Source organism: Lagenorhynchus albirostris, chromosome 3 (genome assembly GCF_949774975.1).
Source record: "Lagenorhynchus albirostris chromosome 3, mLagAlb1.1, whole genome shotgun sequence".
NCBI lineage: Eukaryota > Metazoa > Chordata > Mammalia > Artiodactyla > Delphinidae > Lagenorhynchus > Lagenorhynchus albirostris.
The window spans coordinates 152,322,518-152,348,793 of record NC_083097.1 but is presented as its reverse complement, the minus strand read 5'-3'; the positions used below and the strand labels follow the sequence as shown (position 1 = coordinate 152,348,793).

At 38.3% G+C, this 26,276-nt stretch overlaps 1 protein-coding gene across 5 annotated transcripts in view; it reads right to left on the bottom strand.

The window, feature by feature from the left end:
• The window catches only part of NSD1 (nuclear receptor binding SET domain protein 1), a 135,760-nt gene that overhangs the window by 43,187 nt on the left and 66,297 nt on the right, over positions 1 to 26,276 (bottom strand). For all 5 annotated transcript variants that reach the window (XM_060144282.1, XM_060144284.1, XM_060144286.1 and 2 more), the window contains 6 exons: positions 14,902 to 15,026; positions 12,643 to 12,913; positions 10,978 to 11,087; positions 6,162 to 6,237; positions 3,561 to 3,679; positions 2,478 to 2,621 (listed from right to left, as the gene is read on the bottom strand). In XM_060144282.1, coding sequence (XP_060000265.1) covers positions 2,478 to 2,621; positions 3,561 to 3,679; positions 6,162 to 6,237; positions 10,978 to 11,087; positions 12,643 to 12,913; positions 14,902 to 15,026 — 845 coding nt within the window. The remainder of the gene's footprint in view (positions 1 to 2,477; positions 2,622 to 3,560; positions 3,680 to 6,161; positions 6,238 to 10,977; positions 11,088 to 12,642; positions 12,914 to 14,901; positions 15,027 to 26,276) is intronic.

Sequence of the window (26,276 nt, the reverse complement as noted above, 5' to 3'; positions counted from 1 at the left end):
CCTGGCTCCCATCATTCTTATACTCTAAGGATACAAAGATATAAGTAAACAATTAAACAAACAAAAGATATCAGAAGATGTAAGTATTTGGGTAGAGCCCTCAAACAACAACTTTGGATTGGGTGATTAGGAATGACTTCTTAGACTGGGCTCTGAATGACAAGTCAGCCACATGATCTGAAGAAGGGACCAAGAAGGCAGAAAGTACAGAAAGCCCACAGACAGGAAAAATCATGGCATTCCTATGAATCACAATGAAAGCCAGTGTCACTGGACAAAAGTGAACAAAAGTTAGAAGTGGTAGAAATGAAGTAAGAAAAAGGCAAGCAAGGGCCTGACTGTGTGGCCTTACAGATTACGGTACAGAGTTTCAGATTTTATTCTAATTGCAAAGGTGTGCCATTATAATGAGCGCTGTACCAAGGGAAGGCTGAAATCAGGTATTCATCTAAAAACAGATCCCTATGACTGCTACATGAAAAATTTCAAGAGTAAAAAGGTGAGAGGAAAAGCAGAGATAATCAAACAGGTTACTGCAATGGTTCAAGCAAGAGATACTGGCCAGCTGGGACTTGGGTCGTAACAGTCCAGAAGGGCCCTGATTAAGATTTGAACAATCCCTGAGATACACCTAGAACCATATTAAAATCAGAGAGATCACCTTTCTGAGACAATCTCACTAAAACAGGGTGTCAATGATGATACAGCCTTAGGAAATAAAGATCGGGATCTGTTGCTTTTGAAAACGTTGTATGATTTATGAAAATTCTGCACATTCCCAACATTTGTTACTTTTCACCCCTCTAATATCCTGACTTGTTTCCCCATAGTGATTAGCAGAAAAATGATAAAAATGAAAAAACTCTTATACTTATTCTGTAAGACAAGAAAGGGGGAAAGATGGCCAGGCAAGTCTAATATCCTCAAGAACCCAAAGAAACAGAACAGGTCTTGGCCACTTAACATCAAAGCTTAAATAAGCAAACGAGTAGGAGAGCTTTGGGAATAAAAGGCCAGAGGCAGCCAGGGATTAAGAGGGGACCCCAAGGGATTCTGAGCTAGTCTTTCATGTTTGGCTCTCCCATGATCTACTATTCATGACCAAAAATTGACAAATGCCATAAATGTTACATGTTTTGTTTTGTATATTCAGACTGCCAGCAACATCAGCTTTCCTGCACGATAAACAAATTCGCCTTCATCACTTAAACAGGAAAACTTCAATTACAGTATGTACTGAGGAATAAATTTTTCAAATTAACCAAATGTTACAGACTAACCCTTTAATTGGGATGAGCATGTAATTCATCCTTCAAACTAGGACACTTGAGCATGAAAGGAGGTGCTATTAATAAATTATACAAGCACAACAGATTTAAACAAAGACTGATCCAAACAAACCAGGACCATGGGTTACAATACCTTCTTATATGACAATCTTTGTGGGCTTAACAGTCTCTGAGGAGTAACACTGTTTGGGAGCAGGTCTGAATATAATCAACCTTCTTTATATAGCAGTGAAATGAACAGACAAAGAAACTGAGTTGAAATTATACTGACCATAATAATATTCTAGGCCTGGGGAAATTTTATTTTTTAGCAGTTTCAATTAGAAAAAAAAAAACACTAATATTTTCAACTTTTTATATGCCAGTTTTTAAGTATTTACAAGGTTAAATCAAGACCATGAAAAGAGAATATAACCAATGCATCCATTTAACTGACTCTACTCCCAAGTAAGATAAAGGCATTTGACATTAAAGTGGAGGCACATTTCACAGAGAAGCAAGACAACACAGTGGTTAAGACTCAAAACCCAGATTGCCTGGGTTTGAATACTGGCTTCACTGAGTGACTACAAGCAAGCTATTTAACCTCCCTGTACCTCAATTTTCTTATCTATAAAACAAGGATAATAATGATCCTCTATCTTATGAGATTGTTATGATAACTAAATGATGTAATATTTACAAAGTGAATGGAAAAACACTTGACACAGTAAAAAAACACTGTATAAATGTTTATTAAATAAATAGAAAAATACAGGTGGTAGGTTCTCTAAAGTCAGTACTTTAAAGCAGAAAAAAAACCAAAAACAACAACAAAAACAAAACCACACACACACACACACACAAACCCAACAATCTATGTGAAAATTCTCCTTGAAAAATTCCTTAGAAACCCAAACATTCTCACACCATGAGAGATGCAGGAAAATTATCTTTGGCTGAGCAACCACAGATTCACCCCTTCCATCTCAGACCTACTTCAGGGCATCTACCCAGGGGAAACACTAAATATTTCTCTTCTTTTTTTGTGGGAAGAGAGAAGAGTTAAATCCTTAAAGTAAGTGATTCCACTGGAATCATCCAAGAGAATTTTTACTCTAACCATAACTAGGTCATCAAGAGACTGGAGAGGACTTCTCTTAAAAGATAAGCATGCAATTCAAATGCAAGTGGGCAAACATTCTCTACCTGACAAACATTCTCCTTGAGTGCAGCTCCTCCTCCTCGTTCACCCTGCAGTTTTTTAGATACAGGCATTCCGTGGTCATTTTCTACACCCTCCTCAATGGTTTCCTTGGGGCTTGCAGCTGTCCTGTGTGTCATCAGTTCTCCCTTGCAGAGAAAAAATAACGCCCCACATCTATATTATTGATGTCTCCTCCATCTGACCCCCTCCCTCTGGGCTGCTATTTGTCTAGCCATTAAGCACTTACAGATGTTCAGCCAATCACGTGGGCGGACTGCATGCAATGTTAGTTCTAACCCTGCTGTGATTGGGCGGGTAGTGGGCGCCTCATGCCCTGCCACTAACTGCTCTGAGGCTGTTCCACTGGAACTTTTTGAGCTGTTCCATTTTAAGGTTTCACTAAGGGAGAGAAAACATTCTTAAGTTTATTTGATTATTTATTTGTCCTTCCAAGATCAGTGTTTCCTAAATAATGCCCCCCTTGGGCATTCTATTCAAAATGTCCTGGAAAGAAACACTCTGCATCAAAATATGTGATGCTGACCTGACTTGTTCTAATTCTCTTTTAACCTGAGTTGGAAAGCTAGGGGTAGCATCAATGGCTGCACTGATGCTCTTCAAGAAAATGGCTTTAAACCTCTGTTTCCTAAAAGTCGCTGTTTACAAACATTACTCTAAAATTAAGCAGTTGGTGGTCTCAATAAATAAGCAAATGAGTTTTTCCCCTAACTGCAGTCTCAACTTTTAAAGGGCAATACCAAGTTCATCTGGATTATATAGTTACTTGATATTGTGCTCTCTGGTTTTAGAACAAGTTTACTTCATGATGAAACAGTTATGTATTTCATCTGACACCTAGACCATGGGGTGTGATCTTTTAAAAAGGTCACACCTACAGCTGCCATAGTGCTTTGACTTATTTCTACTAGAATCAGATTCATCTTTTTCTCCAGGATTCCTTATCACTACTAGCTGTTTCAACAGAATACTATTTTTAGGTAAACTCAAAGGGAAAAGGGATGTGGCCTCTACTGTGAAAAGCAGCTTCGCTTTGGAAGGTCAAAAGATGAAGAACTGCATAATACCTCGGAGCTTGGAGTTTCTTTTGATGAGTTGTCATTTTTCACTTTTTTACAATGCACCTTGGCTGTAGCATGTCTCTGTCGTTTTCGCTTCCTTGGTTTATCAAACAGCTTGGTGGTGCCTAGGACAGGAAAACAGGTGTTACCTGCTGGCTGATTACATGCATGTCCAAGAACTCCTATCCTCAACTAAAGGGACCTCACAGAATTATGGAATGTTAGAGTAAACACCAACCTTAATTTTAATTCTCCAACTTTGTAGATGAGGAAAACAAGGACAGAGGAAAAAAAAAAGACTTACCCATTAGTATATAACTAGTTGGGGAAATGGCTACATATATAAAAATTCTGCCTCACATGGATTAAATAGTAAACATACAGGTTATTAAAGCAATTTCATTTTATATGATTGAAATGAAAGACTTTCTAGTTCCACAAAGGACTTTAATATCCTACAGATGGAGAGGAAATGCATTTAGTAGTCAGGAAAAGATACTAAAACCTGGCCTCCAAGATTAAAGACAATAAATTATATCACTCTATGATTTAAGGATTAAGACAAAAACATGAAATACATAAGATCTGACTTATACGAGGAGAGAAAAATACCTCCCTCCTCCAACCAATACATTTTTGGCCAAAAGGATATTCATGCAGGGACTTCCCTGGTGGGGCAGTGTTTTAAGAATTTGTCTGCAAATGCAGGGGACATGGGCTTGAGCCCTGGTCCGGGAAGATCCCACATGCCGCGGAGCAACTAAGCCCGTGCGCCACAACTACTGAGCCTGTGCTGTAGAGCCCATGAGCCACAACTACTGAGCCTGTGAGCCACAACTACTGAGCCCGTGTGCCACAACTACTGAACCCATGCGCCTAGAGCCCATGCTCCGCAACAAGAGAAGCCACCGCGATGAGAAGCCTGCGCACCACAAGGAAGAACAGCCCCCGCTTACCACAACTAGAGAAAGCCCGCGCGCAGCAACGAAGACCCAACACAGCCAAAAATAAATAAACAAATAAACGGGGTTTTTTTAATTAAAAAAAAAGGATATTCATGCAGCGGTACTATAACCCTGAATATGAATGCCTAATCTTGACATATTTAGAAAATGGAATTTAGTCTCTCACTCATTTTTTATTATACGTATTTCAACTCTTTGTTATAGAAACATTAAGAGGAATCTTTAAAGAGATATTTTGTAAAATGTTCCAGGATATTTAAGCTAGGTATCAAATACTTTGGAAGACTGCTTTAGGGCTCTCTTCTTGATCTGCCTGATCGAGATGGAGAAGCTCTGCTATCAAAGCTGCTGACAGCCTAAGACTAAAAGGGAAGAGTTAATATGATGGCAGAATAAAGCTTCAAAATTCTCACAAGTTGAAACATTTAGATGAAATTTACAGAGGATAAAGTGCAGGTTGTAGGTTTTACAGAAAACTAAAGTACAAATGTATAGGGAAAGAGCTGATATTATTTTGAAAGCAGTTTTTTTTTTTAAAATCAAGCAAACAAGTTGACCAACCTATATTATAATTGCATACAGGGTTAAAATAAGTTAACATATCGTTTAATTTACTTGCTAAAAAACTTAATAATCACAGATCACATTCAAAGAAGTGTACATTTAAGACCACATAAAATATAATCTCCCCTAATATCCTTTGCTGATAGATCATATCTGATGCAGCGTGCTCAAATCTAAGCTAATATTTCAGGAATGACACCAATCAATAAATGGCATAGGCAGACAAAATGATCAAAGGGATAGAAAGAATTGGTATGGAGAAACACAGGGTGGATAATGAGACAGTAGTGTGGCAATAAATTTGGTCATGTCTGGATATAGTTCCCCAACCCTTCCAACCTCTTTCATCTTCGTGCTTATTCTACAAGACAGGGATAATATGAGTAATATCCTAATTCGTTGTAATGCTTTAGATTCATCAGAGGTAACAGTCCTTACACAAAGAAACTGGTAGAGTAGATACTTAAACTATGATTATTTTATCTGTTATTGAATGAAGGGCTGCCCATTCCTGCTGTGGGCAGAAATAAGATGACCAAGCAGAGGTTCCAGGAAACAGATTCCAATTTAATCTAGAAGATTCCCAAGGCCTTTGAAAGCAGCCATAATAGACTAGGCTCAAATGTAAGCTCTCTTTTTCAAGCATATGTTCATTGACCAAAGGTCACAGGTGTGATATAAGAAAGTAAGACTATGAAAGACTTGTTTAAGACGATTTGCAATTTCCCCCTCAACTCAAATTCTGTTATTTTCTGTCCTATAGGAATCAAAGCCAAGAAAGTAATGATGCAGTATGGAGAATTATCTAATAAGAAAATTAAGGAGCTGATTTTTCTTTATTGTTCCCAACATTTCCTTAACACTAATTCTAATTCCATTTAACTAACTTCAGTATAAAGTTGGAAATGAATCAATACAATTTTCTAGTGTCATATGCAGTTTTAGGAAGCATATATTGGACAAACAAGTCTTAGAACTTGCAACCTTACTAGTCCTGCTTAGTAACTTTTCTCGTTAACTGACAGGGTACTTCACACTTATTTTTGCAATACAGTTCTTAAATCTCAAAAACACTCACCTCCACCAAACTCTTTAGAACGAGATGCAGCACATGATTCAGTAATGTCATTCTCCAAGTGACCAGCTTCATAACACTACAAATAAGTAAAATGCATCATGTTTTACAAAGGAATAGAAAACAAACCCTTTATACTATGTGCCAAAAGCTGAACTGTCTATTGCCAAAGATACAGAATCTTGGCTGTTTTTAACAATTAAAGGAACAATATAATAGTAAAGGGTTGAACAGAAACTTTGTGGGGAAAAGCATGAGATTTGGGTTTTTTTCATGCTCTAAAACTCAAAACCACCAACCACATACTCCAGTGGGGGGACTACGGACAACGACTGGCTTACTCAGAGACTCCCAATATATAAAGCAGATATAGAACACTGCTCTGATTAAAGTGGGAGAGAAAGAGAAAAAGTATGTGCTTATAGACCCACCAGCTCAATTCTGTTCCACACCACGGTGTATTTAAAATCTTCCTTATGTTATACTTACAGCCACTGGATTTTACACAGACTTATTTACTTGATGAATTCTAAATATTAAAAAGCTCTGAATCATGGAAAGTCTTTCTAATTTAAGTTGCTGCAGATTAATATAAATTAAAGCAACACTGAAACTAAAAACAAAACACTTAACATTGGGGATTCCCTGGTGGTCCAGCGGTTGGGACTCCACGCTTTCACTGCCAAGGGCCCCTGGTCAGGGAACTAACTAGGATTCCACAAGCCACGTGGCATGGCCAAAAACAAAAACAAAAAAACAACAAGAAAAACCTTAAACGTCAAGAGTAACTCACTACACATTTTATTCCCTTACTACTAATGCTTGTATGAATTAGTTCTATTCCAAGAAAATGTCTTCTCCTACAAGAATAATATTCTTCATCATGACTGTAAAACAAAATTTAGTGGTCACAAAAGTCAATATAATGGATGCTATTCTTGCTATGAAGTTCCCAAGTCTGAGGTTAAAACAAGATAAAATGCAGCTGTGAATTTCTGAACACTTATTATATGCATTAATAAATCATAAGAATGTTCCTCATGTTCAGTGTAGATCAGAGTCTTATGAAGTCAAATAAAATGAAGGAGCAAATGTTAGGTACCTAGTTAAATGGAACAAAACACTAGTAGACAAACCCACAAAATAGACTGCATAATTTAAAGAAAACTACCATCTACATTACTTAGATAAGCAATTTATACTTCACTGTTTAACATTCACCCAAAAGCTGTGATGCAAAAACAATCAGAATGTTCCCAAAACTACAGAGAGTGATACAGAAAAAATTTTCATTTCTGATGTCAACAATTTTATAAGTTAAAATAGAAATAACAGCATGCACACGCACGCACGCACACACACCCCCCACACCACACTACATGAATAAAATTCCATCTGCTCTGCTTAGAATAAAAAAAGGGACCTCCCTGGTGGTCCAGTGATTAAGACTCTGTGCTTTTATTAAGATCCCGTGTGCCGCGAGGCACGGCTGAAAAATAATGATAATAATAATAATAAAATATATTTTTTAAAAAACCCACAGAACTCTGTAAGTGCCTTGGAGGACATGTCAAAGATGCCAGTAACTTACTTTATGCATAATCTGGTAGGATATGCATTAAGTCTGTGCACTCTTTTTTTTTTTTTTAACATCTTTATTGGGGTATAATTGCTTTACAATGGTGTGTTAGTTTCTGCTTTATAACAAAGGTCTGTGCACTCTTAAGTTACCACTACCTCAACAGACAATCCCTCTTTCTCTAACCCACTGATTGATCCATCCAAAGACAAGGTGTGGCCTGCCTGGTAACCCATGGTGTAGTCCCAAGATGGAGCTGAATCATGGTTTCAACCTGATGGCAAAATATACCTCACAGTAAGCAGGACCTTAACTGTGAAGCTGACTAGGTCAGATAGCAGAACTCACTTCTAAAACAGAAAAGAGGTCACTTTTCTCCAGGGTCCAGGTCTAGCCATCACCAATAACTCTGGTTTTCTCTTGTTCTAGCACCAAATATGATGCCTATCTCCCTACCAAGAAAAGCTGAAATTCAACAGTGACAGTTATTAATTATATCTAATGCTTAAAGAGACCAAAAATATGAGAGACAGAGAACTGGATGGCTAACAGAGATTTTTAACTAATGGTGCTAAAACAATTGGACATCCACTTCAAAACTCCATCTCAAAAAATGAAGAACTGTATATAAATCAAAACCATAAAACTCCTAAAACAAAACACAGAAAGTATATCTCTGTGTTGATGTGGTAGGCAAAGATTTCTTGAAATAGACACAAAATATAAATAAAAGAAAAAACAAACTTTTAAAAATTCTTTCTCATGAAAGACTAAGGAAATGAATACGCAAGCATCAGACTGGGAAAAAATATTTAAAGCACATATATCTGACAAAAGACTTGTATCCCAAATATAAAGGCACTCCTAAAAAAGCAACCATAAAAACAATGAAGAGCCCAATCAAAAATATAAGTGTGCTTGAACAGTCGTTTGATAAGATATAGGAATGGCCAGTAAGCACATACTAAGGGGCTCAAAATCAATAATCATTAGGAAATACAAATTAAAAACATGATTAGATATCATTTCATATCCACTAGAATGGCTAAACTTAAAATGACTGACAATCCAAATGCTATTAAAGATGTGGAGCAACTGAACTCTGATATACCACTGGCGGGAACGTGAAGTTGTACAACCACTTTGGAGAAGTGTTTGGCAATTTCTTTAAAAGGGATATATTCATGAGCCAGCAATCCCACCCCTAAGTATTTACACCACCAAGAAAAATGAAAATATATGTACACAAACAGACTCAGAATATTCATACCAGCCTTATGATTAATAGCCCTCAAATGAAAAAATGCAAATGTGCATCAACAGGAGAAAGGACAAGCAAATTGTACTTGAACTACTACTGAAATAGCATCCTTGTGGATGTATCTCAAATACATGTGTTGAATAAAAGAAGCCAGTTAACAAAAACAAAACAACATATACGACATTCACAAACAAGCAAAACTTATCTATAGTAACGGAAGTTAGAAAATTTTGCCTCTTGAAGAGATGAGAATGGGGAGTTGAGTGAAAAGGGGAACAAGAAAACTTCCAGGGGTGATAGATATAGAGCATACTTAGTTTGGGTGGTACTTAACATGGTATATACAACTGTCTAGAGCCATGAAACAGAACAATTAAGATCTGTGCATTTTATTGGTGTAAATTAAATCTCAAAGAGTTCTGGGACACTTTCGCCTATATAAATTAAAATTATCAACTAAATCATGCTTTTTATCCCCTTAGGGAAAAAATTAACCCACAAACACGACAAGTTAAATTTCAGATTAGAAAACTGCACTTGCCAGAGCAAGGTCATACAAATTATACAATTTTAAAGGTTATACTCCATTTACAGTTATTAAAAAACAAATTAACACTATTTTTTAAGTAATCCAGTCTCAAAAACATTGAGGATTCAAAATTCATCTTATTCCTTCAAATCATTAACTTATATATGCCAATTATAGCTCCATAAAGGCGGGGGGGGGGTCATTCACTTAACTCGCCTGAATTCTTACTTTCAATGACATTTGCAGCACCTCACCTCTAGCAGTAAGACAACAGCCTCCCATGACTCACCCTGTAAAATACCATTAAATTTATCACCTGATTGCAAACGTCACTTCCACACTCAAAACGTGCAACTGAATCCCAGTTTCCCTGGCCCTTCCCATCTACCTCTGCCAACAATCTTGCGCAGTGGCTAAGATTTGAATAATATAAATCCAGGAGAGAAAGCACTGCAGAAGATGACCACAGCCTTACTAGAGTGTGGGGTACAATGAAAGGATAGTGAGTTAGAGACACATTGTCACTGAAGGTTGCACAAACTGCAGAGAGAGTTCGGAGGGCAGGAGATGAGTCTAAGAACCACCAAAAAGTCCATGTCATAAAACTGCTTTGAGAAGAACAAAGGAACTAAAGTACATAATGTGACTCTTTAAATAAGGTATAAAAACACAAATAAATTAAATTTTACATTTACAGATGTGTGACTAACAAAAACTAGGAGCCTTAATATAGGATTAAAGGATAGAAGTTTGCTACAGCTAAGGAAAGAATTCCAAAAACTCTATTTATGATTTGATTACAATCTGCATTTTTTCTTTAAAGAAAAAGAATTTTTTAAAATAGGAAATCTGTGCAACTTACAACTGAATTTATAACATATACACTGAGTTACTCCTCAAATACAAAGAGAGCAGGATGTAGCCTAAGGAATCAATATCCAGTTATCATCCATTATAGAATTAGAAAATCATATTTCCAACTACAATTTAATGATGCCTTCTTGGCTAATGGAAACCAAGTTTGCAAAACTGAAGATCAAGTGTTTCTGCCTGGATTATAGCTGAGCTAGGTCTTTTCTGAGGTATTATGCAGACACGGCAATGGCATAAGAGTAGGTTAGTGGCTTGTAGAGACAGAAGTGAAGTAGAAATCAGGTAAGAGGTTTCGAGCCCAGAAAAGAAATTACAACAAACACAAACTTTACTCAACTTTAAAGCTTTTTTCATTTTCACTTGAAAAGAAAATCTAAAATCAAGTGATACACATTTTCCGTACAAATGCAAAACAGCCTCTTAATGTAGGATGTCTCAGATCACCAAGTGTACTCTGACATTCTATAATTTCTATGTATATGTGCACTGATGTCATAAGTATTACTAAAAGATTTGTTTTTAAAATCCCCTATTTCCTGGATTAAACCCTATTTTAGAATTGACTAAAATAACATACCTTTTTAGTAAGGCCAAGTTCCCCTTTCTTGGGCATAAATCCAGGGTCTAAATCATTGGATTCAAGAAGTTTCTTAGTTGGTTTTCTCTGACGCTTACTTTCATAATTTCCTGAAATGCATGTATCTTTTCATTAGATGATTTAGAAACTGGGCACAAGCTAATTTTTTAAAAACTTATATATATATATATAATTAGTCATTTTTTTATATTTTTCTCAAAATATAAAAAATTAGTCATTTTAAAATATTTTTCTCATCATCTTGTGGGGAGGGACAAGGTAAACATTATTCTAAAATACTAGTTAACATAAAACAAGAAAATATTTCTCAATACAGACACAAACTAATGTGAGGATGTTCTTATGTCAGTGTGTGTGTGTGTATGTATACACACTTACTAAAAACCATATATGCTGATACATTTTTTAAAAATCACAAATGAACTAAGGAGAAATCAAAAGGGCAAAACTCCCTTTAGAGCAATCAACTGGTGGTAAGAACAAAAGGAGAAGTGAGGTAAAGTAGAGCCTGAATTCTGGGCATAAATAGACCAGGATTAGAATTCTTGTTCTGTTCCTAAATAAGTAAAAGACACTTGTTTACTTTGTAGGACTGCTCTTAGCAATTATATAAAAGAGCCTAATAACACAGTTTGGCACATAATGGGCAATGAGGTGGTAACTATCTTTATTATTCTTTTTGATTCCACCTTACTTGATTATGCACAATTGGGATCCCTTTTTAAAGAATAACATCACAAGCTACTGTTGGGAATGTAAAAAAGTTACATCCAGGGCTTCCCTGGTGGCACAGTGGTTGAGAGTCTGCCTGCCAATGCAGGGGACATGGGTTCGAGCCCTGGTCCGGGAAGATCCCACATGCCGCGGAGCGGCTGGGCCAGTGAGCCATGTCCGCTGAGCCTGCGGGTCCGGAGCCTGTGCTCCGCAACAGGAGAGGCCACAACAGTGAGAGGCCCACATACCACAAAAAAAAAAAAAAAAGTTACATCCAAAATTTTCCTTGGCTGACTACAATACTCAAGTCAGAAGGTTACTCCAATTTAAAAAACAAAAAAAAAAAGTCAGAAGGTGAATTAGAGACAGTATGTTGTTTAGATTCAATTCTCACCAGGTGACATGTTTATACAGAATGATAAAGTGAAAAGAAATTGGTAATTAACTTCAAGGGAGTATTCACACTCAGCTGCTTGCTATGTGTCAGGTAAATTTCTTTATACATTACATCACAGTCTCCATTTTATACATCGAGGAAACAAGTTCAGAGGTTAAACAACTTCCCAAATAACACAAAGATTGGTAAAGTCAGCATCTGAAGTATAATTTTTATGTGTTTACTCCACTAGTATGCAGGCCCCTCCCCCAAACCCTGTTACCCTGGGTGTTGATTCACACTGTGGTTGATCAATAATCATGAAGAGCAATAACACTGAAAGAAAGTAGTTTGTAAAAAATATGTCTTCCTGACAGTACACCAATTAATGGTCATTAACTATATCCAATTAGCCAGTATTAGGGATTTCCCAGAATCAAAGTGGGTAGTTTGCTGTACAGAAATACACTACTGGCTTTCCATCAAAACATACTAAAATCTCCTGCTTCCTCTAATTATATCCACTTATATACTGAGACCCATCCCCATCTTACCTGGTGTTTTAACTAGCAATTCCTCAGACTCAAGGGCAGGCCGTGGAGAGACTTCCGGAGCCACAGGCACAGACAAGGTCAGCTGTGGCAACTCAGCATGTCCACCTCCAAGTTCTGACTGAGCCAAGGGCCCTTCCAAAAACGGAGCCTCCCTTTCAAGAACTGGAGGCTCTTCTTTGGTTGATATCAAAGAATTCTCATCCACCTGTTTGTTCTGAGCACTAGATCGACACCGGGCTAAAAGGCTTTCCTCTTCACGGCGGGAACTTACCTATGGGCAAAAGATAAACGTGGAATCCATAGGCCAAAGTCCTTATAATTTAAGTGTCAAAAAGAATAATGTACTTATAAAGGAATGAAATTCTGACACGTGCTACAAATGGATGAAACTTGAAGACAACATTACACTAACTGAAATAAGCCAGACAAAAAGGGACAAATATTGTATGATTCCACTTATATGAGGTACCTAGAATGGTAAAATTCATAGAGACAGAAAACAGAATGGTGGTTGTCAGGGGCTAAAAGTATGGGGAAGTGGGAAGTTATTTTTTAATAGACACAGTTTCAGTGTGGGGCCATGAAAAATTTCTGAAGATAATGGGTAGTGGTGATAATGGTAGTGGTTGCATAATGATGTGGGTGTACTGAATGCCACAGAACTGTACACTAAAAAATGGCTAAAGTTGTAAATTTTATGTTATATATATTTTACTATAATTTTTTTAAAGGGTAAAAATGTCATTGGATTGAGATACACCGAAGCTATAAAAATTCATTAAAGCCATAGTGATAATCTTAAAAAAAAGAAAAAGGGCTTCCCTGGTGGCGCAGTGGTTGGGGGTCCGCCTGCCGATGCAGGGGATGCAGGTTCGTGCCTCAGTCCGGGAAGATCCCACATGCCGCGGAGCGGCTGGGCCCGTGAGCCATGGCTGCTGGGCCTGTGTGTCCGGAGCCTGTGCTCCGCGGCGGGAGAGGCCACAACAGTGAGAGGCCCACGTACCGCAAAAAATATAAATAAATAAAAGAAAAAAAAAAGATTCCCTAATATATCATCGATAAAAGCAGCTAATAATAAACTTCCAAAGTTGAGTTGGTAAATTAACGGGAAAGCAATACATGCCTTTCATGTATTTCAGTACTATAAAATGACAGACTGACAGATAATATAAGTAGAAGAAATAATAAAATCTGAAAATCTTCATTTTGTAACCCCAAATGAAATTATTCATATAGAAAAGGATGTACAATTGATATTTTTTAAAAAACATCAGGGAAATGGCTGATGGGGAACAAGACATTCTCTTGGAGCCGAAGTAATTATACATATACTGCTGCTTGATCAAAAGAGGTAAAACATAACTGAAAAGAGAAATCAGTTAGTCACCGTGGTGAACTACTGAAGGTTAAATACCTTCCAATGTCATACAACATATGAAACCTACCATGTAATCTAGCCAAAAATGTTTAACTGGAATGTATCAAATTGTTACTTATTAACTACTACCTAAAAGGGAACATAGACGCAATCACACAAATCAAGAAGGCAGATACTCTAAATGTGTTGCTCTCATTGCTTACATACGGTCATGAAAAGGGGGGACTGTCCTGGATTTAAGGTGATTTAAGAAATGTAACAACCAGATATAATGTGTAGTCCTAGACTGGATCTTGGTTTGGATAAATTAAATGTAAAGGTTATGAAATAATTGGGGAAATCTGAACATGGATTTGTTATTAGATAAACTGACCTTAATAGATATGACCATGATAAATTGGTTGTGAAGAAAAATGTTGTTTCTTAGAGGTGCATGTTATTTAGGGACGTGGAGTCAAAATATCTGTAACTTACTCTAAAATACTTTGAGTTTAAAGAAACTGAATTTAAAAATAAAGCATATAAGGTATTGTAACATTTGTTTGTAGAATTAGGATCATACTATTCTTTTTAATACCCTATATTTTTTACTAAACATTTTATCATAACAATATTCCTAAATCAAATACATTTTGAAAGCAAAGGGGGAAAATATACTATATATACACACACTATACACACATAGTACATAAACTCATTTATACATTTCCTGTATAACTAGTACAGGCTAAGTACTGTGCCAGAAGCTGGAAAAAAAACCCTGAAAAACAAGATCCCAGTTAAGGAAATTATTGTCCCATGAAGATAAAATATGATATTGAAGGGAAAATTGCAGTATCCTAAAAGAACTGATGAAAGGTTGTTGAAATGGTGGAATGTACCTTGTGCACCTGTTCCTGTACCTTCTTTTGTTTTTTCTTAGGAGCAAATATCTGATCATATTCTTCTGTATATTCCAGAAGCCACTTGCTTGGCTTCCTAAGGCGTTTCTTCTCTGACCGCACAGCTAAAAGAGGAGAAACAAGTTCAGTATTAACCAAAAAGTTTGAGGGAAACCCAACGTTTTCATGCAACTATCTCTGTGCTTCCAAAGGTACAGAAATAGGAAACTCACAAAAACACTATGGCTATTTGCTATGGTTTATCCTATGCAAAATTTGGGAGAAAGGAGACTTTTGTTGCTCTATCCACACACACACAGCCTATCCAATGTTAACGAAATTAAACTGAAACTAGTGTCCTACAGTTACAAAGCTAACATTAAAATATGGATTCTAAATCAGGTAAATTCATAAAAAACACAATGAATTAACATTTTAAATAACATCTCTCTGGACTATGCAGAATATTGGATGAATAGATGATAGAATATTTACCTAATCAGCACTACCACATGAATTTCAAAAGCATTTTACATGTACTTTATATCATGGTTATAGTGAGTTTCACATTAGAAACATCAAAAATATATAATTAATAATATGTATACCATTATCTCAATAACATTAAAAAAATGTATGCCATGTATGCCAAAGACAGAAAAGATAAAAGAGTATAGAATTTTGGATACTTTCTTAAAACAACAAAAAACAAACAAAAAAACAACTCTTGTCATGTTTTATGATCAAAATATCAAAGTATCATGCCATTTTTCCTTGAATTAATGGTGAAACAAATATCTATTATTAATTTCCCTATAAAACTTCATCCCAGTTTTAATATACTTAACATGCTATAATCATTTTACTATACTGTAAACTCTTTGGGAACAGAGCCTAATGCCTATAGAACGCAGGATACAATCTACTCAAGAGGGCAGTATTTCATCATACGATGACCTCAGAGAAAGCTATTCCTGCCTCATTTGAATGTGGCAACACTGGTGTTCTCTCAATAAAAGAAACACAAAAGTAGAGACCAAAAAGGAAAGGTAACAGGCTCAGCAAGCTTGGCAAAGGCCCTTACTCCCTAACACATATGGAAACAAGCCATAAAGCCTTCATTAGGACAAGATGTGGAAAAGAATTTTTTACTAATTCTAACTGCTGTAATTTCACATTAGTAAACAGTAGTAACACATCATTTAGTTTATTTCAAGTTAATGTAAAAGGTGAAAACTCAGAACCACATAAAAACCTGAACATGGATTTTTATAGCAGCTTTATTCAAAACTGTCAAAACTTGGAAGCAACCAAGATGTAGGTGAATGGATAAATACACTCCGGTACATTCAGACAATAGATTATTATTCAGCACTGAAAAGAAATGAGCTATCAAGTCATGAAAAGACATGAAGGAAACTTAAATGCATATAACCAAGTATAAAAAGCCAATCTAGGGCTTCCCTGGTGGTGCAGTGGTTGGGGGTCCGCCTGCCGATGCAGCAGACGCAGGTTCGTGCCCCGGTCCGGGAGGATCCCACATGCTGCGGAGCGGCTGGGCCCGTGAGCCATGGCCGCTGAGCCTGCGCGTCCGGAGCCTGTGCTCCGCAATGGGAGAGGCCACAACAGTGAGAGGCCCGCGTACCGCAAAAAAAAAAAAAAAAAGCCAATCTAAAAGTTTACATACTGTAGGATTCCAACTATATGACATTCTGGAAAAGGCAAAACTATGGAGACTACATAAAGTGGTTGCCAAGCTAAGGTAAGGAATATCAGAAACAAAAGAAGAATATGGCCTTTTTGATACTGGAAGGGAATATTAAAAGCTAGAAAATTGCAAAAGCCAATGGAACGAGGAGCAGATCATTCAAACCTCAATACATGGTACGCAGCAAACATGAAACCGAACAGGAGCTAAAATACACCACCACTAACTTTCTTGGCAAATACACATCAATTCCAAGCACAGAACCAGGACCTACTGTGCAGAATGGAGATGAATTGTTCATATAGGACAAGTCTAGCAATAGCTTTAGACTAGAGTGGACACATACCAGTTAAAATAATAAAATATCCAAAAAGCTGAATCAACCCCAAATGTTCACCAACTGATAAGTGGATAAGTAACATGTGGTATATCCACACACTGGAATACTATTCAACAATAAAAACTCCCTCTCTCTCTCCCTCTCCCCACCTCTACACACACACACACACACACACACACACACACGTGTGTATATATATATAAAAATAAAATTCCCCACCCCTAGTTCTTGCCTTACCTCATGTATGTTACAGGGTCTGGCCCAGCACACAGGAACTAAACAGCCTGACACAGGATACCCAGGACCAAGGGCACTAGGCCTGAGGTAAAGGACTCAGAGCATTGGGGACAGTTAAGGGTGGAGGAGTGCACACCCAGGGTAGTCAAAGCGTGGGAGCCCAAGACATTGGGCGCAACTAAAGGCAGGCAAGGGTTGGGGAGCAGGGGACAGGTAAGCAGAGCCATCCATGTCTGAGGCCAGGGTGCCCAAGGTGCTAGGTGCAGAAAATATAGGGTCCCGAAGACAAAGGGAGCCAGAAAGTGGGGTGTTCTAGGCATGTGGCACCCTGGATGTGGGATTTTCTGGCACAGGGTGCAGAGAAAGGGGGGGTGCCCAGGCACAGGATGCACAGGACATGGGGTATCGAAGGCACAAGGCATGCGAGTCCCAAAATACAAGGTAGGATGTGCAAAGTGAGCAGCACCCTGGGAATAAGAAGTATGACATCTGGGACATGGGTACCAAACCATACGGTGCTGGCCACACGGTCATAAAGAACAAGATACAGCCACGTGCCATGATATAAATAAACCACAGACACATTATGCTAACTGAAAAGACCAAGACACAAAAGATCACACATTGTATGGTTACATTAATATGAAACACCCAGAAAAAGCAAATCTACAGAGATAGAGAGTAGACTAGTGGTTGCTTGGGACTAACTATAAATGAGATAGCGTAATCTTATGGGAGTGGTGTAATATTCTAAAACTGATTTATGGGGGTGGATGCAGAACTCAGTAAATATACTGAAAACCATTTGTTGAACACTTAAAGTGTGTGAATTTTGTGGTATGTAAATTATACCTTGAGTGAGTTTTCTTCTTTTTTTCAAAACAGTGATGTTTCCCAGAAAACGAGAGTACTAACAGCAACATCACTCTGCCCATACATCTTATTAGCCCCTGTCATACCTCTACTCCCCTAGTTCTGGGACCTCAGAGGCAAAAGAACTTAAGGGGGGGAAAAAAGGCAAAAACCCAAACAATTCTTCATAATAATGGCAAGTTACTCAGCCCAAATTTCCTGTTGAAAGCAAATAAAAATGCTGTATAAAGTCTTCAAAAAACCACCTTAGGGACTTCCTCGTGGTGCAGTGGTTAAGAATCTGCCTGCCAATGCAGGGAACACGGGTTCGAGCCCTGGTCCAGGAAGATCTCACATGCCGTGGATCAACTAAGCCCGTGCACCACAACTACTGAGCCTGCGCTCTAGAGCCCGTGAGCCACAACTAATGAGCCCATGTGCCACAACTACTGAAGCCCATGCACCTAGACCCCGTGCTCCACAACAAGAGAAGCCACTGCAATGAGAAGCCAGCACACCACAACGAATATTAGCCCCTGCTCACCACAACTAGAGAAAGCCCGTGCGCAGCAACGAAGACCCAATGCAGCCATAAATAAATAAATAAATTTATTTAGTTTAAAAAAATTAAAAACCACCTTAAAAGAAGCAAAAAACTGACAAAATTGTAAAGAACTACAAACCAAAAACTAATGGAGGGCTCCCCTGGTGGCGCAGTGGTTGAGAGTCCGCCTGCTGATGCAGGGGACGCAGGTTCGTGCCCCGGTCCGGGAAGATCCTACATGCCGCAGAGTGGCCTGGCCCACGAGCCATGGCCGCTGAGCCTGCGCGCCCGGAGCCTGTGCTCCACAACGGGAGAGGCCACAACAGTGAGAGGCCCGCGAACCGCAAAAAAAAAAAAACTAATGGAAAGTAATAACCCAGGGAAACAAGTAGAGAGCCCTGAAACTGACTTTGTCCTGAGGGCTTTTTGGCCATCCTGTTAGGAGGCAGAAGAGTTATGGTGAAACAGAAGTAAACCATGTCGCAACCTCCAGGAGACCACAAGGAAAGGTGCCTCAGCACAAAGTAAAAGGGGAGCAGGAGTGAGAACAAGTCCTTGAGAAATTGTGACTGGTCCTCCTGTGGATTTGCAGTCTGATAGGCCAGGAAAATTCAAGCCCCCAAAAGAAAACTGTAAATTAATATATTCATGTTAACAGAACAAACAGGAATAATCATCTCAATAGGCATAGAAAAAACATCTGAAAAACTAAACAAACTAGGTACAGAAGGGAACTTTCTCAACCTGAAAGGCCACCTATCAAAATCACAGTTAATATCATAGTTAAATGGTTAAAAATCAGCTGCTTTCCCCCTAAGATCAGGAGCAACACAAGGATGTCTGTTCACTCTACTTACCCTCAACAATGCACTGAAGGATCTAGCTAGGGCAATCAGGCAAGAAAAAGAAATAAAAGGCATCCAGATTAGAAAGGATGAAGTAAAACTATCTCTTTTGGCTGATGGCGTGATCATGCACATAGAAAATCCTAAGGAATTCACAATAAAATAATTAGAGCTAAAATATGAGCTCAGCAAGGTTGCAACACCTAAGATCAATATATAAAAATCAACTGTATTTCCATATACTAGCAATGGGAAATCCAAAAATGAAATTAAGAGACCAATTTTATTTATAATAGCGTTGAAAAAGGTTAAAATACTTAGGAATAAAATGAACAAAAGAAGTGCAAGACTTCTACACTGAAAAGTACAAAACATTGTTGAAAGAGAACAAAGACAGCCTAAATTAATGAAGAGCCATCCCTTGTTCATAGTTTGGAAAATTTACCATTGTTACAGTGCCAACACTGCCCAAACTGACCTACAGATTCAGCACAACCCCTATCTAAATTCCAGCTGGCTTTTTGGCAGAAAAGATAAGAAACTCCTAAAATAAATACAGAAATGCAAAGCCGAAACAATCTTGAGCCGAAACAATCTTGAAAAAAGATAAAGTTGGAGGACTTGCACTTTCTGATTTCAAAGCTACAATAATTAATTACTACAAAGATTAAGACTTTGTGGTACTGGCATAAAGACACACATACATATCAATAAAAAATAACTGAGAGCCCAGAAATAAACCATCACATTTATGGTCAAAAGATTTTCAAATAGGGTGCCATGACCATTCAATGGTGAAAGAATACCCTTTTCTACAAATGGTGCTTAGACAACTGGATTAGGCAATGGGTACTTAGGTATGACACCAAAAGCACAAGGAATCAAAGAAAAAACAGACAAACCAGACTTCATCAAAATTAAGAACTTTTGTGCTTCAAAATATATAATCAAGAATATAAAAGGTAAACCCACAGGAGAAAGTATATGCAAATCATATCTAATAATGGACTTATATCTAGACCATGTAAAGAACTCTTACAATTCAATAATAAAAAGACAAATAGCCCAATTAAAAAACAAGCAGGGCTTCCCTGGTGGCACAGTGGTTGAGAGTCCGCCTGCCAATGCAGGGGGCACGGGTTTGATCCCTGGTCTGGGAAGACCACATGCCATGGAGCAACTAAGTACGAGCACCACAACTACTGAGCCCACGTGCCACAACTACTGAACATTCTGGCAGTTCCTCAAAACTTATACATATAATTACCAAATGACCCAGGAATTCCACTCCTAGGTATACAGTAAAAATAAAAACACTTCCACACAAAACACTGCACACGAATGTTCATAACAGCATTATTCATAAAGGCCAAAAAGTAAAAACAATCCAAATGTTGATCAGTTGATGAAACAATAAATAAAACATGGTTTATTTGTACACTGGAATATTATTTGGCATTAAAAAGGCATGAAGCAAGAGCAGACAACAGCAAGCTGGCAGAATAGAAAGTCCCCACATTATTTCCCTCACAGAGATACCAAACTAACAATATATGCATCAAAATACCTTTATGAGTACTCTAGAAATCAGTTAAGAAGTTACAATACCCCAGGGCAAGTGCAAAGCCAAGAACAATAGCACTGAAATGGATTACAAGAGCCAATTCACTTTATCTGAGATTGCCACTCAGAAAGCAAGCACAGCTGAGCTTCCCCTCAAAGCTGGGGAATGGAGGTGGGGATGTTCAAAATTCCAGCTTTTCATAGGGCTTCCCAAGGGGCCAGTTTCTGTCTAACCTGACTGGGAGCACAAACAGAAGCCACACAGTTTGGACTCCTCGGGGCACTGAAAACAAATGAAAGACTGGGCAGCATGTTGTGGAACCAGAGGGCCTGTAGTGACACAGATGGAGGCCAGCAGGGCTTGGTAAGATTGGGAGAAGGCACTCAACTCTTGGCTTCTCTCTACAAAGGGAGAAGAAGGGAGCATTTGGCAATCCAGATTTTTAGAAAACTGCCCAAGGGACTAGTATCTGTTTTGCCTGCTTCTGGGAGCTGACAGAGAGCCAACATGCTTCAGATACCTAGGCACCACTGAGAATTAAAGAGAGTGAGAAAGCTTGTTGCAGTAGCAATGGCTAACCTTCAGTACTGCAGAAAAACACTAGAAGAAGCAAGAGATTAGGAGCTCCTGAAAAAGAAACGGACAAACCTCTCTAATTAGGAAATTACACACACAGGCCCAGAGAAGCCCATCCTCCAAAAAAGGTTCCAGAGGTCCCCAGAATCTCTAGCCAAGCTGATTGGTGAGTCTTCCCCTGTATGAAGCCAGTGTCAAACTCACAAAACTCAGGGGAAGGGGACTTCCCTGGTGGTCCAGTGGTTGAGACTGCGAGCTTCTACTACGGGGGCACGAGTTCAATCCCTGGTTGAACTAAGATTCCTACATGCTGCGTGGCACAGCCAAAAACAAAGACAAAACCCAAAAAACTCAGGGGAAAAAACTCATGAAGTACATGAAGAAACTAGGAAACATGGCCCAAAGGATCAAAATAAATCTCCAGAAACTAACAGAGATCTATGAATTATGGGAAAGAATTCAAAATAATTGTATTAAGGAAGCTCAATGATCTACAAGAAAACACGGAAAACTAAAAGAAACCATGAAAACAGTAACATGAACAACTGAGAGTATCAACAAGACAGAAACTATAAAAAGGAACCAAACAGAAATTCTGGAGTTAAGGACATAATAACTGAATTGAAAAATTCAATAGAGAGATTAAACAACAGACTTAAGCATAGGACAGAATCAGCAAACTCAAACACAAGTCATTTGAAATTATCAAGTCAGAGAAGAAAAAAGAAAAAAAATTGAAGCAAACCAATACACACATTAAGAGAGTTCCAAAAGGAGGAGAGAATTTGAATAAATTATGGTCAAAATTTTCCCAAATCTGAAAAAGGAAATGGGCCATCCCATATCAGAAGCTGAAGATCTCCAGCCAGAATGAACTCAAAGAGGCCCACAGTGAGACACATTATAATCAAACTATCAAAAGACCAAGACAAAGAGAGAATCTTGAAAGAAGTGAGAAAAGCAACTAGTCAAGGACAAGGGAACTCACATTAGATTATCAGTGGAAACCTTACAGGCCAGAAGAGAGTGGCATGATATATTCAAAGTGCTAAAATTTAAAAACTTCCAACCAAGATTACTATAATCTGGAAAACTGTCCTTCAAAAATGAAGATGAAATGAATTTTCTAAAACAAAAGCCGGGACTTCCCTGGTGGTCCAGTGGTAAAGAATCCGCCTTCCAATGCAAGGGACACAGGTTCAATCCCTGGTCAGGGAACTAGGATCCCACATACTGCAGGGCAACTAAGCCCACACATAAGAACTGCTGAGCTCGAGCACCTCAACAAGAGAGCCCGTGTACCGCAACTACAGAGCCCACACACAACTAGAGAGAGAAAACCCACACACCACAACTAGAGAGAAGTCCGGTGCCACAACGAAGAGCCTGCGTGCCACAACTAAAGATCTCACACGCCTCAACGAAGACCCTGCATGGCACAACTAAGACCTGACATGAACTTCCCTGGTGGCACAGTGGTTAAGAATCCACCTGCCAATGCAGGACATGGGTTCGAGCCCTGGTGCGGGAAGATCCCACATGCCATGGAGCAACTAAGTCCGCGAGCCACAACTACTGAGCCCAAGTGTCACAACTACTGAGACCACATGCCACAACTACTGAAGCCCGCATACCTAGAGCCCATGCTCTGCAACAAGAAGCCACTGCAATAAGTCTGCGCGCCGCAACAAAGAGTAGCCCCCGCTCGCCGCAACTAGAGAAAGCCCGCGCGCAGCAACAAAGACCCAGAGCAGCCAAAAAATAAAATAAATAAATTTATTTTTTTAAAAAAAGGACTTGACACAGTGAAAACTATAAATTAAATAAATTTTTTTAAAATGTAAAACAAAAGCTGAGTTCATAACCACTAGATCTGCTTTACAAAAAAATGCTAAAGGGAGTCCTAAAAGTTGAAACAGAAGGCCATTAGGGGGGCGGCTTCCCTGGTGGCGCAGTGGTTGAGGGTCCGCCTGCCGATGCAGGGGACGCCGGTTTGTGCCCTGGTCCGGGAGGATCCCACATGGCGCGGAGTGGCTGGGCCCATGGGCCATAGCCGCTGAGCCTGCATGTCCGGAGCCTGTGCTCCGCAATGGCAGAGGCCACAGCAGTGAGAGGCCCACAAACCACGTGGACACACACAAAAAAAGGCCATTAGGCAGCAACACCAAGGCATATAAAATAAAAATAGCTGATAAAGGTAAATATATAGACCAATACAATACTTTAATACTATAATGGTGGCATATAAAGCACTTTTAAGTCTGGTATTGAATTTAAAAGACAAAAACATAAGTAATAACTATAATTATAAAACTATGTTAATGAATACATGTAATTTGTGACATCAATAACAAAGTGGGAATGGGAAGATGTAAAAGAGTTTTTTGTTTTTTTGCGGTACACGGGCCTCTCACTGTTCTGGCCTCTCCCGTTGCGGAGCACAAGCTCTGGACACGCAGGCTCAGCAGCCATGGCTCACGGGCCCAGCCGCTCCGCGGCATGTGGGATCTTCCCAGACAGGGACATGAACCCGCGTCCGCTGCATCGGCAGGCGGACTCTCAACCACTGCACCACCAGGGAAGCCCCAAGAGTAGAGTTTTTGTACACAATTGAAGTTACATTGTTACCAGCTCCAAACAGTTTGCTATAACTATAAAATGTTTTATGTAAGCCCCATGGTAACCACAAAGAAAATGCCTACAGAAGATAAAATCAGAAAGAAATCAAAGTATATCAATATAAAAAAATCAAAGAAATACAAAGGAGGGCTGCAAGAGAGATAGAGGGACAGATTAGCTGCAAAACAGAAAACAATTAAAATGGCAATAAGTCCTTCCCTGTCAATAATTTATTTGAATGTAAATGGGTTAAAATGCTCAATCAAAAGACATAGCGTGGCTAAATGGACTGAAAAAAACAAGATGCAACTATATTCTTTATACAAGATAACATCACCTTAGATGTAAAGACATATAGACTGAAACCAAAAGGATGAAGGATATTACATGTAAACGAGAACAGAGGTAGCCATAAATGGAAAAAATAGACTTGAGCCAATACTATCTCTAGAGGCAAATAAGGACATTATATAATGATAAAAGAATCAATTTACCTGGAAAATAAACAATTATAAACATATTTTAAAAGATAACAATCATAAACAATCAAAAATAAATATGTATGTAACATCAGAACACACAAATATATGAAGCAAACAGTAACAGAAATGAAAGAAGAAACAGACAGTAAAACAATAACAGTAGAATTTAGGGACTTCTCTGGTGAAACAGTGGCTAAGACTCCACGCTCCCAACACAGGGGGCCCAGGTTCGATCCCTGGTCAGGGAACTAGATCCCATATGCATGCTGCAAATAAGAGTTCCCATGCCACACCTAAGAGTTCCCATGCCACAACTAAGGAGCCCGTGAGCCACAACTAAGATCTGGCATAACCAAAATAAATAAATATTTTTTATAAGAGTTTAATATTCTGCTTTCAATAATGAAGAGAACAACCAGACAGAAGATCAATATGAAAAACAGAGAACTTGAACATCACTGTAGACCAACCTGACCTAACAGGCAAATACAGAACACTCAACCTTATAGCAGCAGAATACACATTCTTCTCAAACACACAGGGAACATTTTCCAAGATAGATCACATAATAGATCACAAAACAAGTCTTAACAAATTTAAAAATACTGAAATCATACCAAGTATCTTTTCCAATCACAATGGAATGAAATTAAAAATGAAGAGCAGTTGGGAAATAAAAAATTCACAAATATGTGGAAATTAACACTCTTGAACGACAAATTGGTCAGAGAAGAAATCTCCCTCAAATTAGAACATACTCTGAGACAAATGGAAACAATAACACAATATACTAAAACTTATGGGATGTAGCAAAAAGAAGTACTAAAAGGGAAGTTTACAGCACGAAGTGCATACATAAAGAAAAAAGACCTCAAATCAACAACCTAACTTTACACTCAAGGAATAAGAAAAAGAATAAGCACAAAGTTTATTTGCAAAGGGAAAGAAGTAATAAATATTACAGCAGAAATAACCAAAATAGAGAATTTTTTAAAAATACAAACAAAACTAAGAGTTTGTTTTTTAAAAATCAACAAAACTGACAAGCCTTTAGCTAGATGGAGAGAGCGAGGGAGACACAAATAATGAAAACCAGAAATTAGAGAAGACATTTCAATGGAAGCCACAGAAACAGAATTTTAAGAGACTACTATGAACAATTATATGCTAACAAATTGGATAACCTACAAGAGTTGGATAAATTTCTAGAAACATGCAATCCACCCAGACTCAATCATGAAGAAATAGAAAACCTATAGTAAGGAGATTAAATCAGTCATCAAAAACTTCCCAAGAAAGAAGAGCCCCAGGATCAGATGCCTCCACTAGAGAATTCTACCAAGCATTTAAATAAGAATTAATGCCGAGCTTTTTCAAACTCTTCCAAAAAATGGAAGACGGGGGAGCCAGACAAATACACGTTAATAAAAAAAATTTTTTTAAAAAGACATACCAATATCCCTTATGAACACTTACACAAAAATTCTCACCAAATTAGCAAACTGAATTCAACAGCAGCACTTTAAAAGGATTATACACCATGACCAAGTGGGACTCATTCCTGGGATGGAAGGATGGTTCAACATACAAAAATCAATAAATGTAATA